Source organism: Zingiber officinale, chromosome 5A (assembly GCF_018446385.1).
Source record: "Zingiber officinale cultivar Zhangliang chromosome 5A, Zo_v1.1, whole genome shotgun sequence".
NCBI lineage: Eukaryota > Viridiplantae > Streptophyta > Magnoliopsida > Zingiberales > Zingiberaceae > Zingiber > Zingiber officinale.
Window position 1 is genome coordinate 151,435,241 of NC_055994.1, and position 22,697 is coordinate 151,457,937.

Below are 22,697 nucleotides of genomic sequence, written 5' to 3' on the forward strand. Positions count from 1 at the left end.
TTGTTAGTTACAGCAGAAGCAAAAATACTAACAAACAAAAGGAAGCTAGCCCTAGAAAATGATAAACAAGAAGCAAACCAATACACGTTCATTTAACGTAGTTCGAAAATTAGACCTCCTACTCCACTACTGTCTGTAAGGTGGACGATCCCAATGCATAGATGGATGATTCTCTGAAAAACTCCGGCTAGCTTAAACCTTCTTCTCGGTGGAGAAACCTCACCACATCCTTGATCTAAAAACCCTTATATCACAAGAAGAGCTTAGAGTACTTAGGAGACTTCTAATAGACTTTAACTAAGTCTATTTCGTCAACCCAAACAAAGCTCCAGAGTCTTGGTTATATATGCTAAGGGTTGGAAAACCCTGTCTACCAGTCGACTACCCTTTATGTAATTTGATTGTTACATGTCAACGGCTCGATACCAGTCGACTGATGAAAACATCAGTCGACTACTACAATATCATTTTATTATTTTCACAATCGTCAGGCACAGAAATATTCTATGCTTTAGCCCAGTCGACTGGTCTAGTTGTAAGTCGACAAATAAAATCCTAACCCTAGCGTTTAAACCCCCCCCCCCCCAGGACATTCATGTAGTACTCGTCGTTGCACGACCAACCTGGACCTAGCCTTCTAGCCTCCTCCATTAGCCTTGCGCCCCTCAGATGTCTCCCCATCCTTCACGCCTTGTCATCTGGAACTTCCTTTGACTTTGTCCTAGTTGTCGGGTCTTCTGCCAAGAGGCTCCTCACCTCCGAGACATCAACCATTGCCAAATCACACTTGGACTTAAGTTGCCAAAACTTCTCTTGGGCTTTTCTCCTTTGCCAAGATCATACTTGGACTTTTCTTGTTATACCTGTATCCTGCACACTCATATTACGTATCAAATACAACAATAAATATAACTTAAACTTTTGCTCAAACATCAAAACCTAGGGCACCTAGATTGCTCCAACAATGTCCATTGATATTGTTGGTGAGGTTAGCACTAATAATCAAACTCAAATTTTGATGTATGACAAATGGTTTAAAGTTAGATGTTGTTGTGTTCTAAGTTGTTTACCAAGTGTGCAGGACTAAAAAACTTGATGAGAGATGATCTAATAACTAGCAAGAAATCTAGATAGGTTGATATCTGGTAGGAAGTCTAGTTGGATATGTTGGACTTGACAACTAGCCGAAATCCAGATGAGACATTTGGCAGGAAGACCTAGTGAGTCAAGAGTTGAGTAAGTTTGCAATTGGTAAGTGAGGTGAGCATTAGAAGAGAGAGATCCAAGGGTGAGCCTTAGTGGGGATGCAGGCGCTGGTTCAACTTAGATCCATTTGGGAAGTCTAAGTTAAGACCAACACTAGATCTTGGTCTTAGTAAGAGATGATCTAATTAATAATTTTAATTTATAGTATGCTTATTAACTCTATGGTATAGGAAATCGAAGCTGCAAATTGACTGGAAAAAGGACTTCCTAGCGCCCAAAGATCCGGGTACTCCTATTAAGTCCAGGCTCCTAGATTAGGTTGAACCCAGCCATACATGTAGTTTGTTGGATCGAACGCGCTAAGGGGGGGGGGGGGGGGTGAATAGCGCTCGTGACTTTCACTTTTGTTTCAGAAATATGCAGCGGAATAGAAGTAAACGAAAAATAATCGCTAACACCAAGGATTTTACATGATTCGGAGCCTATGACGACTCCTACTCTAAGGCCCACGCTCGTTGAGCGTTTACTTCGGGCAATCACTATCAACTCGGAAGTTACAATTTAAAGTACAATATAAATGAAAAACTTATACTGACAAACAAGGAATTAGTAAACTTGAAGCTTCAGGTCGTCGGAGTCGAGTTGCAGCTTTATTGGATCGTTCTCTCAGCAGCACATGGAAGATGGATTGTGAAAGTGTTGTTCTTTACTGCTGCTCGAGACAAACTTATATATCCCGTTGAGGGCGCCCTCAACAGCATGGAGGGCGCCTCCAACTGTCGGATCCGCAGCGTGGATAAGCTCTTATCCGCCCGCAGCCTATCCACCCGAGGGCACCTCCAAGCCTATGGAGGGAGCCCTCCACCCAACGTCCAGGGTGCCTCCTGCTCTGCTGTGCGGAGTCTTCAAGTATTGCACCCGAGGCGCCTCCAAGCTCCATGGAGGGCACCTCAGGTAATATTCATCCGAGGCTTTAAAGCTTTTCCACTCTCTGCAAGATGTGTTAGTCCAAAATATAAAACATATCCTGCAAAACATAGTTTATCATAATAAAATAAGATTAAGATAAATATTTGATAGTCACCAGACTGTCCGGTTCTGATTTCGAATTTCCCTTTGAAAATCATAGGTTGAACCGATGTCTACTATTCCCTCACCGGGGAACGCATCCTCACCTACTTCACTCAGGAGAGTTTACCTGTTGCAGTTCGGTCCTCCAGACTGATTGAACTTTTTCTCAGCACCCGAGGCTTCCGGTCTTCATGCTAGACGTCCACTCCACGACCCGCCAGACTTTCACCCGATTCGCGACACTAGGATTTCAACATAAAGTCCCCGACTCTAGGATTTTTGCCCGAAACACTCGACCTGCCAAGACTTTCCGCCTAGGGTTATCACCCCCCTAGTACCTAGGGTTACCACCTCCTAGGGTTCCCACCTACCTAACCTCAGTTAGGACTTTTGCCTAAGTACACTTAGAACTTTCTTGCAACCTCATTCAAACACGTTAGACCACAGATGACCTTAACTTTGAACTCTTTGTCATTATCAAAACTTAGGTTCGATCGTTGAATGCTTCCCATACCAACAATCTTCTACTTTTTTATTATGATAACAAAGTTCAAAGTTAAGTAAAACATAATAAGATTATAAATGAGTACAAGTATAAAATCAAGATTCAAGTACAATCAAGTTAAATAAATATTTAGTTGAATTCAAGTGCAATCAAGTGAAATAAATATTTAGATGCAACTTGTTGTATCTCCCCCTCAATTACTTAACTTTCACTTTCCTCTCCCCCTTTATCATATATCAAAAATATTACCTAAAAACCAAAAAAAAAAAAAGGAAAAATAGGAAATATTTAGCTCCCCTGAAAGATAACTCTTAATTGAAAAATATAGTTTTGCAAGAAGAAGGAGAAAAAAAAATTTGAAAGAAACTATAACTAAATATTGAAAATAACTTAGTTTTAAAGGAATTTAAACTTATGTAAGTACAAGCTTTAAAAGAAGTTTGATTAAAAAACTTAGCTTTAAAAGTACTTTATTGCTTAGTTTTAAAGTTTTTGACAAAACTTAGAAGTACTCAAGTTAAATAAAGATTATGATAAAAGCTTTAGTCAAGTATTTAGTAAAAAGCTTTTGATAAAAATACTTTTGATAACCACTAAGTTTAAAAACTAATTTTACTTCAAAAATTGATATTAATAAGCTGAAAAATAATTTTGAATAAACACTAAGTTTAATAATAATTTGTTTAAACATGAAAAATAATTTCATTTTAACACCAAGTTTAAAAATGATCAAGTTTTAAAAATAATTTTAAGTAAAGTCTAACAAAAAAAACTTTTGTTCGACAAATACTTTTAAAAACATGAATTTGACTTAATTTGAAAAATCTTTCTTTTACTCCCCCTTGATTAATGTCAGTCAAATTTTGTAAAAAAAAAATTTAAAGTCTTAGAGTCCATGTATGAAAATTCAAAGTAAAAAAATAAGATTAAGATAGAAGTAATTATTTATTATCCTAATTTTCCATCTCACCCTTTCTAAGTTATTAAACATGTTCAGTTTATGAGTTTGTGTGAGATGAACTTAAGTTAATTTTCAACTTAATTTTAAGTTTATAAATATTTAAAGATATTGAAAATATTTATGTTTGAACTTAAATTTAGAGAATTTTGAATTTAAATTTGACTTTAAATTTGAATTTCAAAAAAATTAAATTTAAATTTGATGTATTTTGAAAATATTTAAGTTTGACTTAGAATTTGGATTTCAGAATTATTGAAATTGAGATTAACAACTTAAGTTTACTTTTGAATGAGTTTGAATTTCAAATTTTAAAATATAAGTCTAAATTTAAAATTTAAGGATTAATTAGCATTTGAAAATAATTAAGATTTTGAAGGTTAATTATAATTTGAAAATCAATTAACATTAACACTTTTGAAAATTAATTAAATTTGAAAGTTAATTGATATTTGAAACTTAATTAGATATGAAAGTTAATTACTTAATCTTTTGAAATTAAAGTTTTGAAATTAATTAAAGTTTTGTAATTAATTAAAATTTTGAAATTAATTAAGAATTTTAAAATTAATATTTGAAAATAATTAGATTTTGAAAATCATTTTAGAAGATTTTGAAAATTAATTAAGATTTTGAAATTAATTAAGAATTTTGAAATTAATTAAGTTAAGTTTATTAAGTGTGTGTTTCATTTCTTGGATTAACAATCTTTAGTGTGTGTTTCATTTCTTGGATTAACAATCTTCTTGGTTATAACCAAGTAAACTCCTTTGCCTCTTCTTTTCAATTTATTACTTTTATAATTTATGCAAGTGTTTCTTTATAAGTTCGAGAAGGGTTGTATTTTTTTTATACAGGATAATTCACCTCTCCCTTTTTACCGGCCTCTAAAGGGATAAACAGAGCCTACTAGACAGTTGGAGACATAACTAATCTTTCATTGTTCCTCGCAAAGTTAGAGGAGTTTGATCACGAGACAAGGAGATTAGTTAATCATAGAGAAGATGAATCCCGACTCACAATGCTAAAGAGATTAGTCGTGTGATGCTAAAGGGTTTGTTCAAGTGGAAAATGGATATTACAAAGTTAGGTTGTATATATATATCTATATATATTTCTGTGTGTAATGACATAATGCATGATTGATGGAGTTTACATTGTATTTGACTTTAGAGATATATAAGAGACATCTTGTGGTCATTAATGTTTTTCTAACAAATTATTTCTTTGACTTTTTTTGGTCATCAAGACAATGAATTTTCTCTCTATTTGACCACAACATACATTAAATGTACTCATGTTATCCTCAACCAAAGCCATCTTCATCAAGCTAAACCAACTTCAACTGGATCACACTTAGCTCGATCGAGTTGAATTAAGGTAGTTACTGAGTGAGTCAAGTCGTGTAGTAGTATTGTATTGATCTGGGAAGGAAGGAAGGAAGAGGGTAGGAGTAAAAGAGGTCATGCTACACAAACGGCGCTTCTTAATAAGCGCTTATAAATGCTGTCTGCTTCCCCACTGCTACTGACACACCTTCATCGCCATTAAAAGCGACGCCCAGCACACTCCTAGCTAGCCTTGTCCTACCACAATCCAATCCCCCCTCCTCCACTCCTCCTCCTCCTCCTCTCTCTCTCTCTCTCTCTCTCTCTCTCTCAAGCGGAGGAGTCCGAAATGGGAGGCGCCCCGCCGCTCTCCGTCCCTCCGAATCTCCTCGCCGCTTCCCTCTTCCTCCTCTGTGAGTACGCCGGACTTCTTGATCTCTTGCTCCAGTTTCAAAGATCTGATTTCGCCGTTTGGTTTGTCGAGTTTGTGGTTTGATCTTGGTTCCGAGGGTTTTGCTGATGCCGGCTTGTCCCTTACCTGGGTCGGTGGCAAAATTTCGCGGTTTCCTGTGGTTGACTGAGTGGCGACGTTAGATTGCTCTAGAGAAAAACTAGTCGCGGAATTGGTGTTTGATTGGAAAGCTGTGTCTGCCGGGTAGCCATGCGTTTGACTACCTTTTCCTGTGTAATTAAAGAGGAATTGAATAATGTGAAACCTAGTGTCGTGAAATCTGGTGATAAGTTAATTTTCTTCCTCTCGTTGGTTGTTTTAGAAAGGTGAGCTTTTGTTAGGTGTAACGTAACTACCAAGTAGCTCAAAGTTATTGAGCGAAGTATGATTCATGTAATTTCTCCTGAAATAGAAAGTACCAAGAATGTTCACTTTCATTACAACGACTTTATGCTTTTTTTTTTCTGTTCAGTATATGCAGTTGATCATTATGAAGAGCTATATGTTTCAGGTAAGTTGATTAATCCTAAAATGTACTCGTCATTCAGGTCTACTGAACTTCTGCAATCTAGACAAAATATTGGTTAATAGCTTTGAACTAGCGAATCCGGTGATGGAGGCAAAGGAAACAAATTTATTGCCTGATACTTCTCCAAACAGTGCTCCACAACCTTTTATTCCTTTACTTGCTCCTTCCCCCATGGCAACACCATTTTTCCACAATAGCACTCCAAAATTATCAGGTTTCTTTGGTTTCATGTATAACTGGCTAGATATAGATTGCAAGTATTCTTTTATTATATGATCTTTTATTTGGTTTGTCATGTTGTTGTAGGACAATGTTCATTGAACTTTTCTGCAGTTGACAATTTGTTAAGAACAACTGCTGTTGATTGTTGGGCCTCCTTCGCTCCTTTCTTAGCCAATGTTATTTGTTGTCCGCAGTTCGAGGCTACCCTTGTTATTCTAATTGGACAAGCAAGTAAAGATTCAGGTTTACTTGCGCTGGACTCTGTTCATGCAAATTATTGCCTATCAGATATTCAACAGATTCTTGGAAGTCAGGGTGTCCCTAGTGACCTTCATGATATTTGTTCCATCCACTCTTCTAACCTCTCTGAAGGATCCTGCCCAATTAATGATACCATTGGGTTTGAGAGTGTTGTTGACTCTTCTAAACTCCTTGCTGCATGTTCAAAGGTTGATGCTGTGAATGAATGCTGCAGACAAATCTGTCAAAGTGCCATCAATGAAGCTGCAAAAAACCTTGTCTTGAAGGATGGCGGATTGATGACGAATATGGAAATTAATGATACAACAGTGGAGTATTCATCTACTGTGAACAGCTGTAAAAACATTGTCCTTAGGTGGCTATCTAGTAGACTTGATTCTTCATCTGCAAAGCAAGTGTTGAGAGGACTATCAAACTGTAATGTTAACGGAGGTAATTAATTTGCAATTTCTTCTTCCAGACTCTCTGCCATCTAGTTTAGTAGTTTATTTGAGTTGCTTCTTGATTTGGATTCACAATCTGCTAGCATGAGTGAATGCCTAATTGTTGTTATGCTCTTTTGAGTAGAGTATGTTCACTGGACCAATAATCATGCTTTATGAGTTAGGAGTTTGGTAACTAAAAGATTAACACATAGTTAATGGAACATATAGAGGTGATATGGATGCTCAAGTAACAAGGAGCAATGGATTTTTTTTTTTATTAAAAACTGCCATTATTATTTATGTCTTAGTGGTAGCATGATAGATTATTGAATTATGAATTAATGTTGTAGGGCATGGTTTAAGTTGATCAATTGATTTCACAGTATTTGAGTTGAATAATGAAAGGTAAAGTGTTGCCAAACAAAATATATATTTAATTATAAAGGAGATTCAGTATTAATGATATGGTGTTATATAGTGCTTCATATCATAATAACATTATGCAGCCGACCAACCCTTAGTAGTTTGGGATGCAGTATGAGGATATCCTGTTTCTCGAGAACAGAGAATAAGAGAGAGCAAAATCTGATTTGAATTCACCACTTATAAAGTTCATTATTTGTGTCTATTACAATCAACCTATTCTTGTATTGTGCTAGTCTTTTGTATTTTATTAAAGAAAAAACTGATTTTGATTATCAACACAAGTATAAATTAGCTCACGTAAAACTCATGGGCAAAGAGATAAGTATTATAGTATATTTCATTGCTTGGAGAAGTTGCCATGGCCCTCTTTCCAAGGTCCGGAAAACTCATTCGACGAGGCAACAACTTTATTGGCACATCCCTTGTGTGAGCCATGGGATTGCATTATGCTAAACAATGCTTGTAACACATCCACATGCAGTAGTCACATAATAAGAGTAACACTCAAATATAATAAGAAAACATGGTTAAACAAACATTTGGTAAAATAAAGTAGGTAAATTTCATAAGTGCTAATGCTATCCTATTGATGTTTGAAACTAATTAGGAGATGAAAGTATAGTTCATTTAACTAAGTTGTTCAATAAACTTTTACTTACTAAGAAGGTGCGTGATTATTATATAAGATGTTTTATATGAACAATTTATTAGAAGTAATGTGATATTCAATAATGCTCTCATTAAAGAGAGATTAATTAATGAGTCCAGTAGATGTTAGAATGCTAAGATGAATAAAACTTTAAGGACTAAAAAGACATGATTAAAAAAGAAAAATCTCATATCAAGCTACAATTAGATGGTTGCACTTGTTCTTCTTTTGAGGAAGGACTTCATTTACCATCCAACTAATATCAAGATAGTGTGAAAGTGTTCCTAATAGGTAAGTAAATAAAGAGGGAGGGAAGATCTCCCAAGGACTGCAGGTTCATCATTCAATAAGTGAAAAACGAGCTTTGTCTAAGAAATTCTTCCTCTACCACTGAGGCTTCTTATAGAATGTATAATAATAATTGTGATATACAATATCACTAATTAAAGATAATTTAAGTTAATGAATTTTGTAAATTCAGATGGACGAGAGAAAAGAAAAAATTAAAAAAATTAAAAATACAGGCAGATAGAGTAAAATTTCAAAAGAAAATAAATTTAAATGGTACCAAACTACCAATATATTCAAAGCCGATTAATAAATTCAATAATTAGACAAAATGAATTGATTAATGATGAATTCTTGATGTCTACAAGGAGACTAATGAAATTTGACATATGACAATTAGAAGGGACTAAAAAGATTTGAATATTATTAGCTTGTAGCATTATGTGAGTTCAATGGTAGAATAAGATGCGTCTATCCATTGTTTCAAAAAGCCTTATTGGAGGATTTGGAAACCATTATCACACATGACATGCGAGACTTTGCAGTTAAAAAATGTATTTGATTCATAGAACCTATATAGATTGAACAAAATTGATTTAAAACCCCAAGTAGGCTATACTCTTATATTTTGTATTGCATGATTGACATATACTTTTTCTATGTAGAAGCATGGATATTTGTTGTTTAATTTACTTTTTTGTATGTAGCTTACGTTTTTTCATAAGTAAATAATATTTTTAATTTTATTTTAGTACATGGTCACATTTGCACTATGCAATGGGTTAACCATGTATCATCTGCATATGCTTTTGAAACATTGCATGTAGAATATATCTGGGACTTTCAGTTATTTTTCTGTTATGTGGTGTTTTATTGCTTGAGTGAATTGATAATATGAAGTGCCGAAGCTCTTCAATTACTTTTATGCTTTTATACTGTTCAGTCTTGCTCCATTATTTGAATTCTGCATGTTGCTAATAAACTTTTTAGCAATTTTTCTCCTTTTTTTCCTATTGTCACATTTGATAAACATAATTTCTAACTTCTATTAGAGTGGACCATTGAAGTGACTGCTATTTTGATTCTTGGTTCTTTCTGTGATTCTTCTTGCAGCTTGTCCGTTAAATTTCCCAGACACCAAGGATGTTGCCAGAGATTGTTCTGATGGGATTAAGAATAATAGTGCCTGCTGTCATGCTATGGATAATTACGTCTCACATTTACAAAAGCAAAGTTTCATTACCAATTTGCAAGCTTTGGGTTGTGCCGCCTCACTTGGTAAAAAATTGCAAAACATGAGTGTCAGAACAAATGTTTATAGTTTATGCCAGATAACTCTCAAGGATTTTTCACTCCAAGGTTAGTTATGTAAAGCTGATAGTGACTATCTATTTTATATTAGAAATGACCAATTATGGAAATTTTCATCACATTTTATTTTCTGAACTTACTGTTTCATTAATTGTTTGCTAATACTGATATCCTTTTATTTGACTTTTGTGTTGATTATGTTGATGATGAACGGAAAACAGTTGGGACCCAAGGTATGATCTTTATCCAGTTCTACTTTTGCTGTAGCATATGATTCCTTATATACTTTACTTTTGAATGAATTTGGATGTATGGAAGGCATCTTTCCTCCATTCTATAATTTCTGTGGATTAAATTCAGGGATCTAACACAAAAAATCTGGTATTGTCTGCTATATTCACAGAAGCAAATCTTTGACTTGACAATTATATTAGTTCTTTTTGACAAAAAATATTATAGATCCAAATTGTAAACACAGTGATTTATGTTGTAACACCAAGACAAAAGTCACGAGTGAGAAAAGAAAATATGTCACTATGTATGAAGAGATCCAACTCACATTGGACATAATGGTTTCTTGTAAAATGATGAATAAACTTGAAATGTGATGACCCTTTGGTCTCAATCTCTCTGCTTGTTGATGATGCCCATGGCTGACCTTAGCTGAGGTTGGTCGACTTGCTTCTATCCAGGGCCTTTTGTTGTACTCCAATCAATGAATTCTCAATGTCCTACTTTGCCCAACTCTATGGGGTGGCAACTTGGCAGAGCAGTCTTGTATACTTTGGTTGCATCAATATAGTTTCCATCTGAGATGAGGATTGGCAAAATTTCTTTGACCTCAAGATCTTACAACCAAGTAAAGATGATCTCACATGAACATGTGCTTAAGGTAATGACTACAAAAGGACCAGATGATGATTGATCCATGGTTGACAAGATCATTATCAATGTCATAATCAAGTGGTCAATAGATCAAGTATTGGTGCATACTGGATTTGGAAACTAGGTTTATTAACAAAAGAATATGAAATAATTTCATCTGTTGCATTATGTTTGATCATAATATTGTGATGTTTATCAATTTGGTACTCATTACATATGTTCATTTCTATTGCAGAGTCTGGATGCCTTCTTCCAAGCTTACCATCAGATGCAACGTTTGACCCTTACTCAGGGATCAGTTTCACTTGTGATTTGAATGATAATATTGCAGCTCCTTGGCCATCTGCATCTCAACCATCTTCGTCTACCTGTAACAAGTGTATGGTGCCTTTTCCCTTTATCTAAGTGTGTATGTGTATGTATTGAATGAACAATGAAATGCTTCAGCGATCCACCTCAGTTTTCTGAATTTTTAATGTGGAAGTTTGTCCCAATGTTCTAACAAAAACCTTCACTAGTATCTTGAAGATTTAATTTCTTTTTCTTTTCTTTTGTATAATTTTATCTCCTGTCATTCAGTGTTACTAGAAATAAATCTTTTATATTTGCCTTTCCATGTGCAGCTGTTAAGTATCCTAATTATCCTGCACTTCCAGCAGCGACCTCTTCATCTTTGGGTAAGCAAATAGCTTCAGTTCCTAGTATTATTTCGTTTATAATAACTCTCGTGTTAAGCATCCTATGCTCCCATGCTCCTGCCACTGCTTAATGTCTATGTAGCCTATTCCTTGCTTAGCAAATAGGTATTCCTGCAAATAGAAAATCACTGATGCGGGTTGTTCTGCTTTGTTTCAATAAATTATAATTTTCATACTTTATTGAAATTGTTATTAGTCGACTAGAACTTTAGTAGTTGTCGCCAAGCTCTTGGATTCAAATTCTGCCTTTATCACTTGTTTGGAGTTTTTCCTGTCTTTCTCTGACTCCGCAAAATAAATTTTTTAAAAAATAATGAATGCATGCATAACTGTCACGCCCCAGAGGAGTCCCTGTCCGAAGAAATTTCGACAACATCTCCCCTATACGGGTGACAATCTGAAGCATTACTACATACAAAATATACATCAGCCACACTCGGCTGGAATATATATACAAACTAGAAATAATATAACCACGCAGTTTAATAAGCCTATACGATTGAAAGTAAACCCACAACAACGTAAACGCAACGGAAAACACAAAACCATATAAACATAAGACCAACAACGATAACAAAATACACAGAAGCAATATACCACCCCAAACAATAACAAAACCAAAACGAAAACTATCCTCGAGTGTGACAGAGGACCCAGGACTGGCAGCCGAGACTCTCCAAGCATCCTTGACTCATCTATCTGTTACCTGGCCAAAGGAAACAAATTTGCGAGGTGGTGAGTATTGGAACTCAGCGGGTATAGAAAAGATAGTGCATGAACATAGTCAACAAATAGAGAATGCCCAAAAGAAATACAGTCTCATAAGAGAAGTAGCATATACAAAATGAAACCATAATCAATGCTCATACCTGGAACCATATCCTAGGCTAGATATAGAAGGTCAAGAATGGTACTAATCTGCTACAATACTGCTCGTAACTACAGAGGTAATGTGTAAGATATATAGACATTTCAAATAAATAAACCAAGGTTTAACCGCCTACAACGAGAGCATATCTCAACTTAAGACAGCATACCAGCATAAGTGAACAACCGCAAGAAACAACGGCAGCATAAATATACCACATCAGCATAAGTAAGCAATAATAACATAAGTGATCCGGTGGTAAGAGCCCGGGACCCCCTAACGAGGAGGCAACGCCACGTGGAGGTCAAAAGGCGAGGTGGTCCGTCGAAGAAGGGTGAGCCGACCGGACTCATGAGAAAAGGGCAAGCCGATCGGTCTGCCAGTAAACATCTGATAGTAAAAGGCGCCCTGACAGGGATCGGGGTTCCGACGCTCAATGAAACAGTAAATAATGACCGAGCTGAAGGCCTAAGAGAAGGCAGGACGTAATGGGCGCGCCGCCCGACCAGCGCAGGGAATTAGGGTCGTCCGGACGGCGCTCTTCGTCTCGCCGGCCGGATGGACGTCCTGACCAGCGGTGGGTAAAGGAGAACAGGAACATCTTCTGACAGCCGTCAAGTCTTATGGCTAGGCCATACTCCAAGTCTGACAACGAGGTGTTCTGCTGTCCCATCGAAGACGTGATTGGACTGTAGCAGTATGGCGTCAGGTAAGCGTTCTGATAGACACATATCGAAGTATGGGCTACGGACATGTATGTGCCTCGGTGGACGCACAGGGACCTTTTCACCATCCTATATAACGAGCCTCATACTTCGCCGGAGGTACGCGTTCTACAAGCTTTGGAGCTACTTTTTCCACCACTTGCTTGCCTGACTTGAGCGTCAGAGGGTTGTCGCCGGGAAGCCCTTCCCGGCCCGACTTCTTTGCAGGTTCGCCGGAGCGCCGTCCGACCGGCCGAAGACGGAGATCTACATCAGCAACCCGGAGAGCACCACGCGCCCAGCGTCCGTTGACTCAGCGATTCGGACAGGATCAATTTGGCGCCGTCTGTGGGAACGTTCCTGTATCCGAGCGGAAACAATGGACGAGGCTGGACGACAACACATGGTGACGCTTTCGAACGAGGAACTCGACGCTCTGATCGAGATAAGGGCCGCCAAGCTTGTGGAGCAAAAACAGAAAGCCACAGCCGAGCGGCCGGAGCAGCAAGCAACATCAGCGTCTGGTGGTCGAGCGGAAGCACCACCGGCCACCGACTTAACAGAAAAGGCAAGGCACCCAGAGCGGACGCTTCACTCGAGCCAAAGCACCGACTGCCAAGTTCAATTTCCCTCAAAAGCAGATACTTCATCTCCCGAATTCAACTTATAGCAAGCCCCTCCTTCTGGAATCTCAAGAGCGGGAGTTTGATGTCAGGCGATGAATCGACCATATACGAGGAAGTTGGGTGGACGAGCTGCCGAGCGGACGAGGATGGATTGGCACTGGGATCCACCATAAAGCGCAAATTATACCCAGCCTTTCTGGGACAAGGTGAAAGGTGCGCCAATGTAATGTAGACTGTGTGTTTTCCGTTTGGCTGTATATTCGAAGTACAGGAAGCAAAATGTTAAAAAACGTATCGGTCGAGCGGCCTATCTCCATAATATATAAGATCCGAGCCACCGACTCAATGGCGAAGACCCTGTGCCGATCGGCCGGGCGTATAATTATACGAGCCAAATGCTCGAAGGTAAAGACCCCGTGCCGTTCGGCCGGGCATATAAATTACACGAGTCGAAGGCTCGATAAGACCCCGTACTGTTCGGGCGGGGTGTATATTATTCGAAGCACGATCGAGGTCAAAGATCCCAAGCCGTTCGACCGGAGGTATAATATCCGAGCCAAAGGCTCGACAATGAAGGCCTCGAGCCATTCGGCCGGAGGTATAGTATCTGAGCCAAGCTCTCGATGCCGAAGGCCCCGAGTCGTTCGGAGGTATAATATTCGAGCCAAACGCTTGACGAGGAAGATCCCGCGCCGTTCGGCCAGGAGTACAGTATCTAAGCCAAAGGCTCGACAATGAAGGCCCCGAGCCATTCGGCCGGCGAGTATGTTATCCGAGCCAAGCGCTCGACGAAGAAGAACCCCGAGCCGTTCGGCTGGGGGTACGTTATCCGAGCTGGGTGAAAGGTGCGCTAAATGTAAATTTATATACATTTCGGTCGCCTATGTCCTTGTAATGCAGGAAGCAGAAACAATTAAAGGATGGCCAAGGGTTTCGCCGATCGGCAGTATCGAAGTTAGCCGTAAAGGCCGTCGAGCTCCGACGTTAAATATCGAGAGACGAGCCGGCGTCTATAAACGTCCGAGCGGAAGACCGTCGAGCTCCGACGTTAAATATCGAGAGACGAGCCGGCGTCTATAAACGTCCGAGCGGAAGACCGTCGAGCTCCGACGTTAAATATCGAGAGACGAGCCGGCGTCTATAAACGTCCGAGCGGAAGACCGTCGAGCTCCGACGTTAAATATCGAGAGACGAGCCGGCGTCTATAAACGTCCGAGCGGGAGACCGTCGAGCTCCGACGTTAAATATCGAGAGACGAGCCGGCGTCTGTAAACGTCCGAGCGGAAGAGCCATCCATATAATATACTCCGACGGTAAGAAGCCGATCGACGACAAAGCTCGTTCTTTAAGACCCCTGAGTAGCCGAGCGGCTCGCATAGCAAAATCTATGGAAAACCCCTTTGAGGTAAGGCGCAAAGCAAAAGATGGTTAATTAGAATTAAAGACGTGAGCACGTGAACGAGTGACATTCGCGCGCCGAGCGGCTGCGCAATCGCATGGAGAGAAAAAGGTCTTGCCAAAACAAAAATTGCAAAGAAGGGAAGATGATCCATTTACGCCAAGCACTGGGCAAACGAAAAAAGTTACAGCAAAAAATAAGTTTGGCCGAGCGGCGAAGATACAAAAAAAAAAAAAGTTGGTAAAAAACCCTCCTCACGCATCAAATTCAAAAAGAGCATCAGGAATGACGCCCATCACGGTTGCCAGGTCCTCTGATGGGATGGTCAGCTCGGCGGGAAGGTGGCCTTTGGTCTTCAAGTAATCCACAGCCGCCTTAATCGCCTCTTCGAAAGTGAGGGAAATTTTGTCGGTAAATTTCTCTCCGAATTTGTCCGAGCGGACAAACGCCTTCCTCACTTCGTCAGAACGAACCGACTCCCCGTCCTGATACTCTTTAAGCGTGGCCTGGGCAGCATCATTAGCAGCCTGGAGATCCTTTAAATCCCCTTCGAATTTGAGCAAATCAGCCTAGCGGCTCTCCTTCTCGGTGGCCAGAAGAGCATCCAGATCCTTGATGCGTTGCTCCAGCCCTCTGATATCCACCTTCATTCGGTCCATGTCATCGATGGCCTGGCGCTTCCGGGTGGTCGCCGTCTTGATCTCCTTATCTCGTTGTTTGACCATCGCTTCGAGCCGAACGACCTTGCTCGCTAGATCGAAAGCTCGTTTCCGTTCAGCTTCCAGTAATTTTTTGGCCTTCTCCAGAGCGGCCGTCGACTGTTGGCTGTCCCCCGCGGCTTTGAGTTTTTTCAATTCATCCTCCAGCTCGGCCAACCGATTGCTAACAGCAATCTGCTCCACCCAGTTCTACGAGCAAAAGTGAACAGGTTAAAAACTTAATTCAAATACACGAACAAAGAAAAAGAGCATACTCCGGTGGCCTGTTGAAGGTTGCTGTCGCCGAGCTGCCCGGGAGTCATCGCTTTTATTCGGCGCCGAGCATCCTCCCAAGCTTTTGCAAGAGGGCCTGTCAAGGTGATCTGCTGCTCGGGGACCACTGGCCGATCAGCAGCAGCCATGTATTCCTCTGAGGGGAGGCGCAGGACGGTTTTGATTAAATTCTGGCCGCTCGGCTCGCCCTGAGAAGCATTGGCCTTACTGGATGGCCCACCGGTGGACGAGGAAGGAAGCTCGCCCAAACGCCTGATACGGCGTAGAGTTCTTGAAGGGCTGGACGGCGGCACCTCAGAGCTTGCCCTCGGAGAGCCATGTGGGGTCGGGGTACTCTCTAGGGAAACCGTCCCGGACAACACCGGAGCATCCGCGTCCCGCTCGGGTTGTGGCTCATCAAGTGGAGTTGAGACAGACGCGGATTCCGGTCGTCGACGCTTCCGAGTGACTAGCGGAACATCATCGGCCGAACGACCCTCCACCTCGGCTTGGGTAGAAGGTTCTGTGCCGCCCGCTGCCTCGTCATGAGAGGTAGTAGCTGCTAAGGCTTCAGGGGCATCCTGAGTCCCCTCGCCTAATTCGTCGGTCGGATCGACTGGATCAAGGCCCCGCTCGGCGACCTCCTTGTTCTTCACCGCCTCAATCTGAATTGAGCTTTCGGTCGCCTTAGCATGCCACATAACTTCAGGAAACAAAGATTAAATCAATTAGAACAAAAGAAAAGGAGGGATGAGAATCGCTACTCACGCCGCAGGCGATCGGCCGGGTGGAAGACAGTCGAATATATACATTACCTGTGGAGGAGCAATTGTGATAGCGTGACCCACCAACCGCCGCCGCATGAAGGTAGGTCGATCGCCTCTAAATTTGCCGAGCTCCGGCTGCGCAGGGTCTGCCACTTGGTGCGAAAAGTTGGCCGCTCGGGAAAACGCACATAGAAAAAGTGCTCCTTCTAATGTTTGTTGGAGCTCGACATATTATCAAAAAGGACGAAGCCTATCCTAGACTGGAAAATAAAGGTACCCCACTCGGCTTGCTTGGGATAAAAAAAGTAGTGAAAAATCTTAGGGTCGAGGGGGATGTTGTTCAGTTTAAAAAGGACTATCACTCCGCTCAACAGCCTAATGGAGTTAGGGACTACTTGGCCGAGCGGAATGCGAAAATAATTGCAGATTTGCAAGAAGAACTTGTGTGGTGGAAAACGTAGCCCGGCCAAAAATTGGTCTTGAAGAAAAGAACGGTGCCGGGCGGCGGTTCATGAGGCCGATTGGCCGGTGTGGCTAACACTATTTGGTGGTCGGTCGGCAGATCATAGGTTCGAGTGAGGCGCAAGGCGTCCTCCTCGTCGAATCGGCTTTCCATGGTCGAATACCAAAGACCCGGAGTACCGCCGGTCGGCTGTGAGGTATTGGTCATGGTATAAGGCCAGGGATGGACGTGTGATGGAAGGAAGGAGAAATAAAACTAGGAAAGAGTGCGGGATGATAAAAGAAATAGCTAATAGAGAGAAGAAAGGAGAGGCAGCAAGGAAGAGGAAGTCTTACGGGCAAGGGAGATGATCGGAAGAAGCTGTAGGGTCGCCGGAGAAGAAAGGAGCAGCGAAACGTCGGGAGGAGATGAGGCCGAAATGCGGCGGAAAGCGGAAGTCGGAGCTTTATAAGGGCGACCGCTATTAATTTCAGCCGTCCGATCCAGGTCACCGATATCGAGGTCGTCATCTAGCCGTTCATTTCAAACGGCGGCTGTCCCATCGGAAGTGACGCCACCGCCATACGCTGACAAACGCACGATCGCCACGTGTCAGCAGGATACTGGCCGCATTTAATGAGCTCCCCTTACCGTGCGCAGCGCACGTGATGGGTAGTAGGGGAGAGCATCGGACATGGATTCCAAGAGAACACAAGGCACGGACAAGATACCGCCGAACGGATGAGTATACCTATGCCTGGCCGAGCGGACTAATGCAGTGATCATTGCTCAGTCAGATCGGCAGTCCAGTCAGTCGGACTTCGCCTCCTTCGACTAGACTCGAGGGGAAGGCAAGTGATCCGGTGGTAAGAGCCCGGGACCCCCTAACGAGGGGTCAACGCCACGTGGAGGTCAAAAGGCCAGGTGGTCCGTCGAAGAAGGGTGAGCCGACCGGACTCATGAGAAAAGGGCAAGCCGATCGGTCTGCCAGTAAACATCTGATAGTAAAAGGCGCCCTGACAGGGATCGGGGTTCCGACGCTCAATGAAACAGTAAATAATGACCGAGCGGAAGGCCTAAGAGAAGGCAGGATGTAATGGGCGCGCCGCCCGGCAGGTGTAGGGAATTAGGGCCGTCCGGACGGCGCTCTTCGTCTCGCCGGCCGGATGGACGTCCTGACCGGCGGTGGGTAAAGGAGAACAGGAACATCTTCTGACAGCCGTCAAGTCCTATGGCTAGGCCATACTCCAAGTCTGACAACGAGGTGTTCTGCTGTCCCATCGAAGACGTGATTGGACTGTAGCAGTATGGCGTCAGGTAAGCGTTCTGACAGACACATACCAAAGTATGGGCTACGGACATGTATGTGCCTCGGTGGACGCACAGGGACCTTTTCACCATCCTATATAACGAGCCTCATACTTCGCCGGAGGTACGCGTTCTACAAGCTTTGGAGCTACTTTTTCCACCACTTGCTTGCCTGACTTGAGCGTCGGAGGGTCGTCGCCGGGAACCCCTTCCCGGCCCGACTTCTTTGCAGGTTCACCGGAGCGCCGTCCGACCGGCCGAAGACGGAGATCTACATCAGTAACCCGGAAAGCCCCACGTGCCCAGCGTCCGTTGACTCAGCGATTCGGACAGGATCAATAAGTAAACAGCAGCAGCCAAAGCAGGCATAATAACAGCGTATGCACGGATGGTCACCCCGCCCACCTCTCTGCACCATGACCTCTGTATGGTCGAGAGGTCGAATCAATGACAACTGTACCACCCAAAGGCCGCCACTCCCGCGAGTGACCGGATGGACAGGTGCGGAGTAGCTAACTAGCTACACAGCGAAGGGGGTCCCTGCTGCTCGTACTCCAGCTACCACTCACACGAGTGGCCGAGTGCGGCACGACAGGACAAGCGGCATCAACTCCAGCTACCACTCTCTCGAGTGGCCGAGGATGCAGCATGCATGCAATGACATGATGCGAACAATGCAACAGTCATCATATATATATAAGCAGAAACGGATATGCTACATGAAGCCAACATGCTCAATATCGTATATAAATAAGCAACAGTCAAAGCATATAAGCATGGTATCTAGTATCTGCTACCGATCATGGACAACAAAAGAGACTGTATAGATATGGAACCGAATTTCTCAAAGATTGCGTGGAAGTATCAAGCGCAGGAAAAATAAGAGTGGTGTCAAGGTAAACAGTCCTTATCCAAAATAATTCATGCACTAAGGTCAAAGTACTAAAAGAAAACAAAGCAAGAAGTATCCGCCTTTATATGTAGATCGTGTCAACCGTCTTCAACAAGTCCAAAAGATCACATCCAACTCGAATCCTACGATACAAGATAAGAGGCAAAACTAAGGACCTGTAATATGCATACTAATCAGTCTACCCATCTTCCATAACTCTACTAATTAATTAGTAGGTAACCTTCAATTGCTCCTGAACCTAAGTAACGCAAATAATTCAGTTAACTATCAAATTAATTAAGCCAGCTACTTAGTTTACCCTTAGCTGATCTCCAAATCAATCAATCAATTAAACAGATTATTCAAATATTAATTCATAAATCAATATACTTACGTTTACCTATATGAGTAATTAATCAATTATTATTCAATTAACACATCCACTGTTAATCAATTTCATCAATTCCTCACTATCATAATTAACCATGTGATAAATTCATATCTTAATTAATCACCTAAATCATCATAACACTCCCCCAAAATCCAGTGATCGACAGCATCCGACAACAACCTCAATCAATTCCAATCTTCCAATTTCTAACACAGGATCAGCATAATTTCGTTACCTTAAGAGCACCGACGCAATTTGGTGGCTATCAGTGGTGGGGATGAGAAGCTCGATCAGCGGTGGCTTGGTCGGCACCGACGCGATCAAGGTTGGGACATCACAGTAGAGACGCCCCACTGGACTCCCATGGAAAGAGCAGTAATCGGGCAAATTGACGTGGCACCGATCAAGAACAGCAGGTGGTGCTCGAGGTGGCTGACGGTCGGCGTCCACGCAGAGAGAAGAGAAGGAAGCGGTGGTGGATTGCCGCCGGCGCAGAAGAGACAAGAGCAGAGGGATTGGGGAAAGGAGTAGAGTCGGCGATGATGGCTCGAGCGGGAAGAGGCTCGGCGAAGGAGGGGAGATGGCGTCTTCTTCTCCGACGATGACTTGCGGCTGCAGGCGGTTGGCGCGAAGGGGAGGAGGACCGGAGGTGGGCACCGGCCATGGCTGTTGATCGCGCGCGGTGGCGCCGCGAGCAGCACCTGGGCGTGAGAGAAGAAACGGCGGAGGAGGGAGACGGCGTGTTGCTTAGGGTTTAGAGTTTAATAATCAAAAACCTAACTTTATCCCAATCAACTCCTCCTTTAAATAGGGTATTTTAAAACAGGCTTTTCTTTGACCCCATAAAAACTTAAATAATTGCTATAAAATCCAGAAAAATTCTAATAAATTCTATAAATTCATATCAACTTAATTCCGGATAAATTATCCACTAAAACATATTTATTTTCCCCAAAATAATTTAATTATGTTAAATTTTAATTATTTACATATCTATCTATATTTTTGGCATATTACATTAACTATGTGAATTGGGAATCATTAATGATGTTTTGTATATGCCAATGAATTAAGTGCATAAAACTAGGTGAATGAGTTTGTAAAGATTAACATTTGATTATAAGAAATTAGATGCATCACTTAATGAAACTAGATGAGCATTGATTATAAAAAATACTTGATGTATCACTTTATGAAAGTAGTTGACTGTAAAAGATCTTTGAAGTCAAGGTTTACAACGGGCGCAAACTTGTCTTCTATAAGTACTTATAAAAACATGGAGTTGGTGAATACAAGTATATCATCCTGTATCTATTCTCTCCTTTTTTCAGGTCTAGTGCGAACCTGTGTGAAATTTACCATGATCATTTGTTCATTTCTGCCGCTTGCGATGATGCTATAATCCTCTTTAGTTACATTGTTCTAATACTAAGTTTGCTGCCCCCTGGCCTGTTCATGCTGGTGCTGTATCGCCAAAGGTTAGATTTTTAGAGTGTTTACCAGCATTCTTAACAATATTTTGCATTTGTTCAGTAAATCTGTGCCGAAATTTTTGGTTCTCTCTCTATCTTGTAATCAGTTGATGTAATGATCTCTTGTATAGCTAAAATAGAGTGTAAGAACAGAGATGGTCCCTGTAATTAGCTACAGATTGTTTAAGCCCATTTGAAATTCCTTTTAAGGCTTGTTAGCTATATTATTCTGACCGATACCAGCATCAGGCACAGAACAGAAGTGTTTGCTATGGCTATTTCTGAAATTTTTTGACTGATGTACAATAGAAATACTCAGGGTATCATCTTCGAGCTTAGTAGTTAAGAACTTGGATGACAAGTTTTATCGTCTCCTTTGCGAGATTGCCCTAACAGAGCCATGCAGCGTTGTGGTGCACCTATACTTATGTTGATCAGATGCTCTCCTTTGTAATTGATATCGGGTGTATACTTATGTTGATCAGATGCTCTCCTTTGTAATTGATATCGGGTGTGTTCGATCATGTAACGCTGTTAAATGTGTATTTATACTTCTTTCATTGCTTGGTTGTTTGTTTGATTCAGCTGAAAAGAAGGGGCGCGGATGGTAAGACCTGTTAGAAAATGATCTATGAAGTGCTCCGAGTGTTTTTGAACTGTCGGTGAACGACGAAAGTGAAAAAGAATGAATGCCAGTGCATTGCAGGATCGAGAATGCAAAAGGGTGTGTGTTAGTTTTGTGAAATTTGTTCTTCATGTAAATATGACTGACTTTTGTGCTTGTCAATTGGTAATGCAACTGCACTTCACTTGTTGCTTCTCGTTTGTTGAGGTTGTGTTGAAGTCGACTGAAAGAATGCCATCTGAAAGAGTCACGTATTCATCTCTTCAACAAGTTTAGTAATAAGCATAATAGTCATATTGTTCTGATGGAGAGAAGGATTTATAATTAGTTTTTCGGAAAATTTACAAACGAACAATTTTAACGAAATCTTTCAATTTCTTATTTTAATTTGGTCAACTCTATGTATTCCTCTATTCGTAGAGTACATTGAATGTACAGAAATGACTATAACAGAGTTTATATTATTCGTACTAATAACTACTTAGGAGAAATATTTTTAATATGGTGCTAACGATTTAATAATTATCTTTATAGTTTTAGAATGTTTTAGTTTAGGTTAGACATCGGAACATAGCACTCTCTCTATATATAATAATTAAATTTATTTAATGGCAAAATATTTATTACATTTTAATAAAATTATTTGATGATTTATGCAGAAGAAAAAATAAATAAATATAAATAGAAAGGGAATCTTTCCTTCCCTTGTGTTTCCTACCCTTCGTCCTCAACGGCTACTTCAAACCCCAATTAATGGCTGGCCGCGCGCTTCTCGCGGCCAAAACATCTCTGAACTCCCGCCTTATCCTTCGACATTCCCCCAATTTCAAGCTTCACCCGCCGATTTCCTTTTTTTTCCCCATCGCAGGGCAACGGCGTCTGCTGCTTTGTTTCGCTGCGATTCATCGCGACATGAACGCTTCCGGTCTTCGAGGAAAGGGGAAGCGAGAGGATGGCGGGGGGCTTCTTGCTTCAATCTGATCGTGGTTTGGACTGTTCCGTTTCTTGTTTTGTGAGGA

The 22,697-nt window shown here is 41.2% G+C and overlaps 1 protein-coding gene across 2 annotated transcripts; it reads left to right on the plus strand.

Moving 5' to 3' along the window:
* The first annotated feature begins 5,244 nt into the window (after positions 1-5,244).
* Positions 5,245-21,871, plus strand: LOC121982519 (uncharacterized GPI-anchored protein At1g61900-like). Of its 2 annotated transcripts, XR_006112121.1 has the most exons (9): positions 5,245-5,481; positions 6,068-6,262; positions 6,355-6,963; positions 9,433-9,678; positions 9,852-9,863; positions 10,751-10,894; positions 11,139-11,192; positions 20,913-21,059; positions 21,639-21,871. XR_006112121.1 is itself a non-coding variant. In XM_042535647.1 (8 exons), exons 1-8 carry the CDS (start codon positions 5,418-5,420, stop codon positions 20,981-20,983), a joined length of 1,395 nt encoding a protein of 464 aa, XP_042391581.1. In that variant the 5' UTR covers positions 5,245-5,417; the 3' UTR covers positions 20,984-21,286. The 2 variants fall into 2 exon arrangements, 1 of the variants encoding a protein (XP_042391581.1); XM_042535647.1 differs by lacking the exon at positions 21,639-21,871 and having other exon boundaries at positions 20,913-21,286.
* The last annotated feature ends 826 nt before the right edge of the window (positions 21,872-22,697 follow it).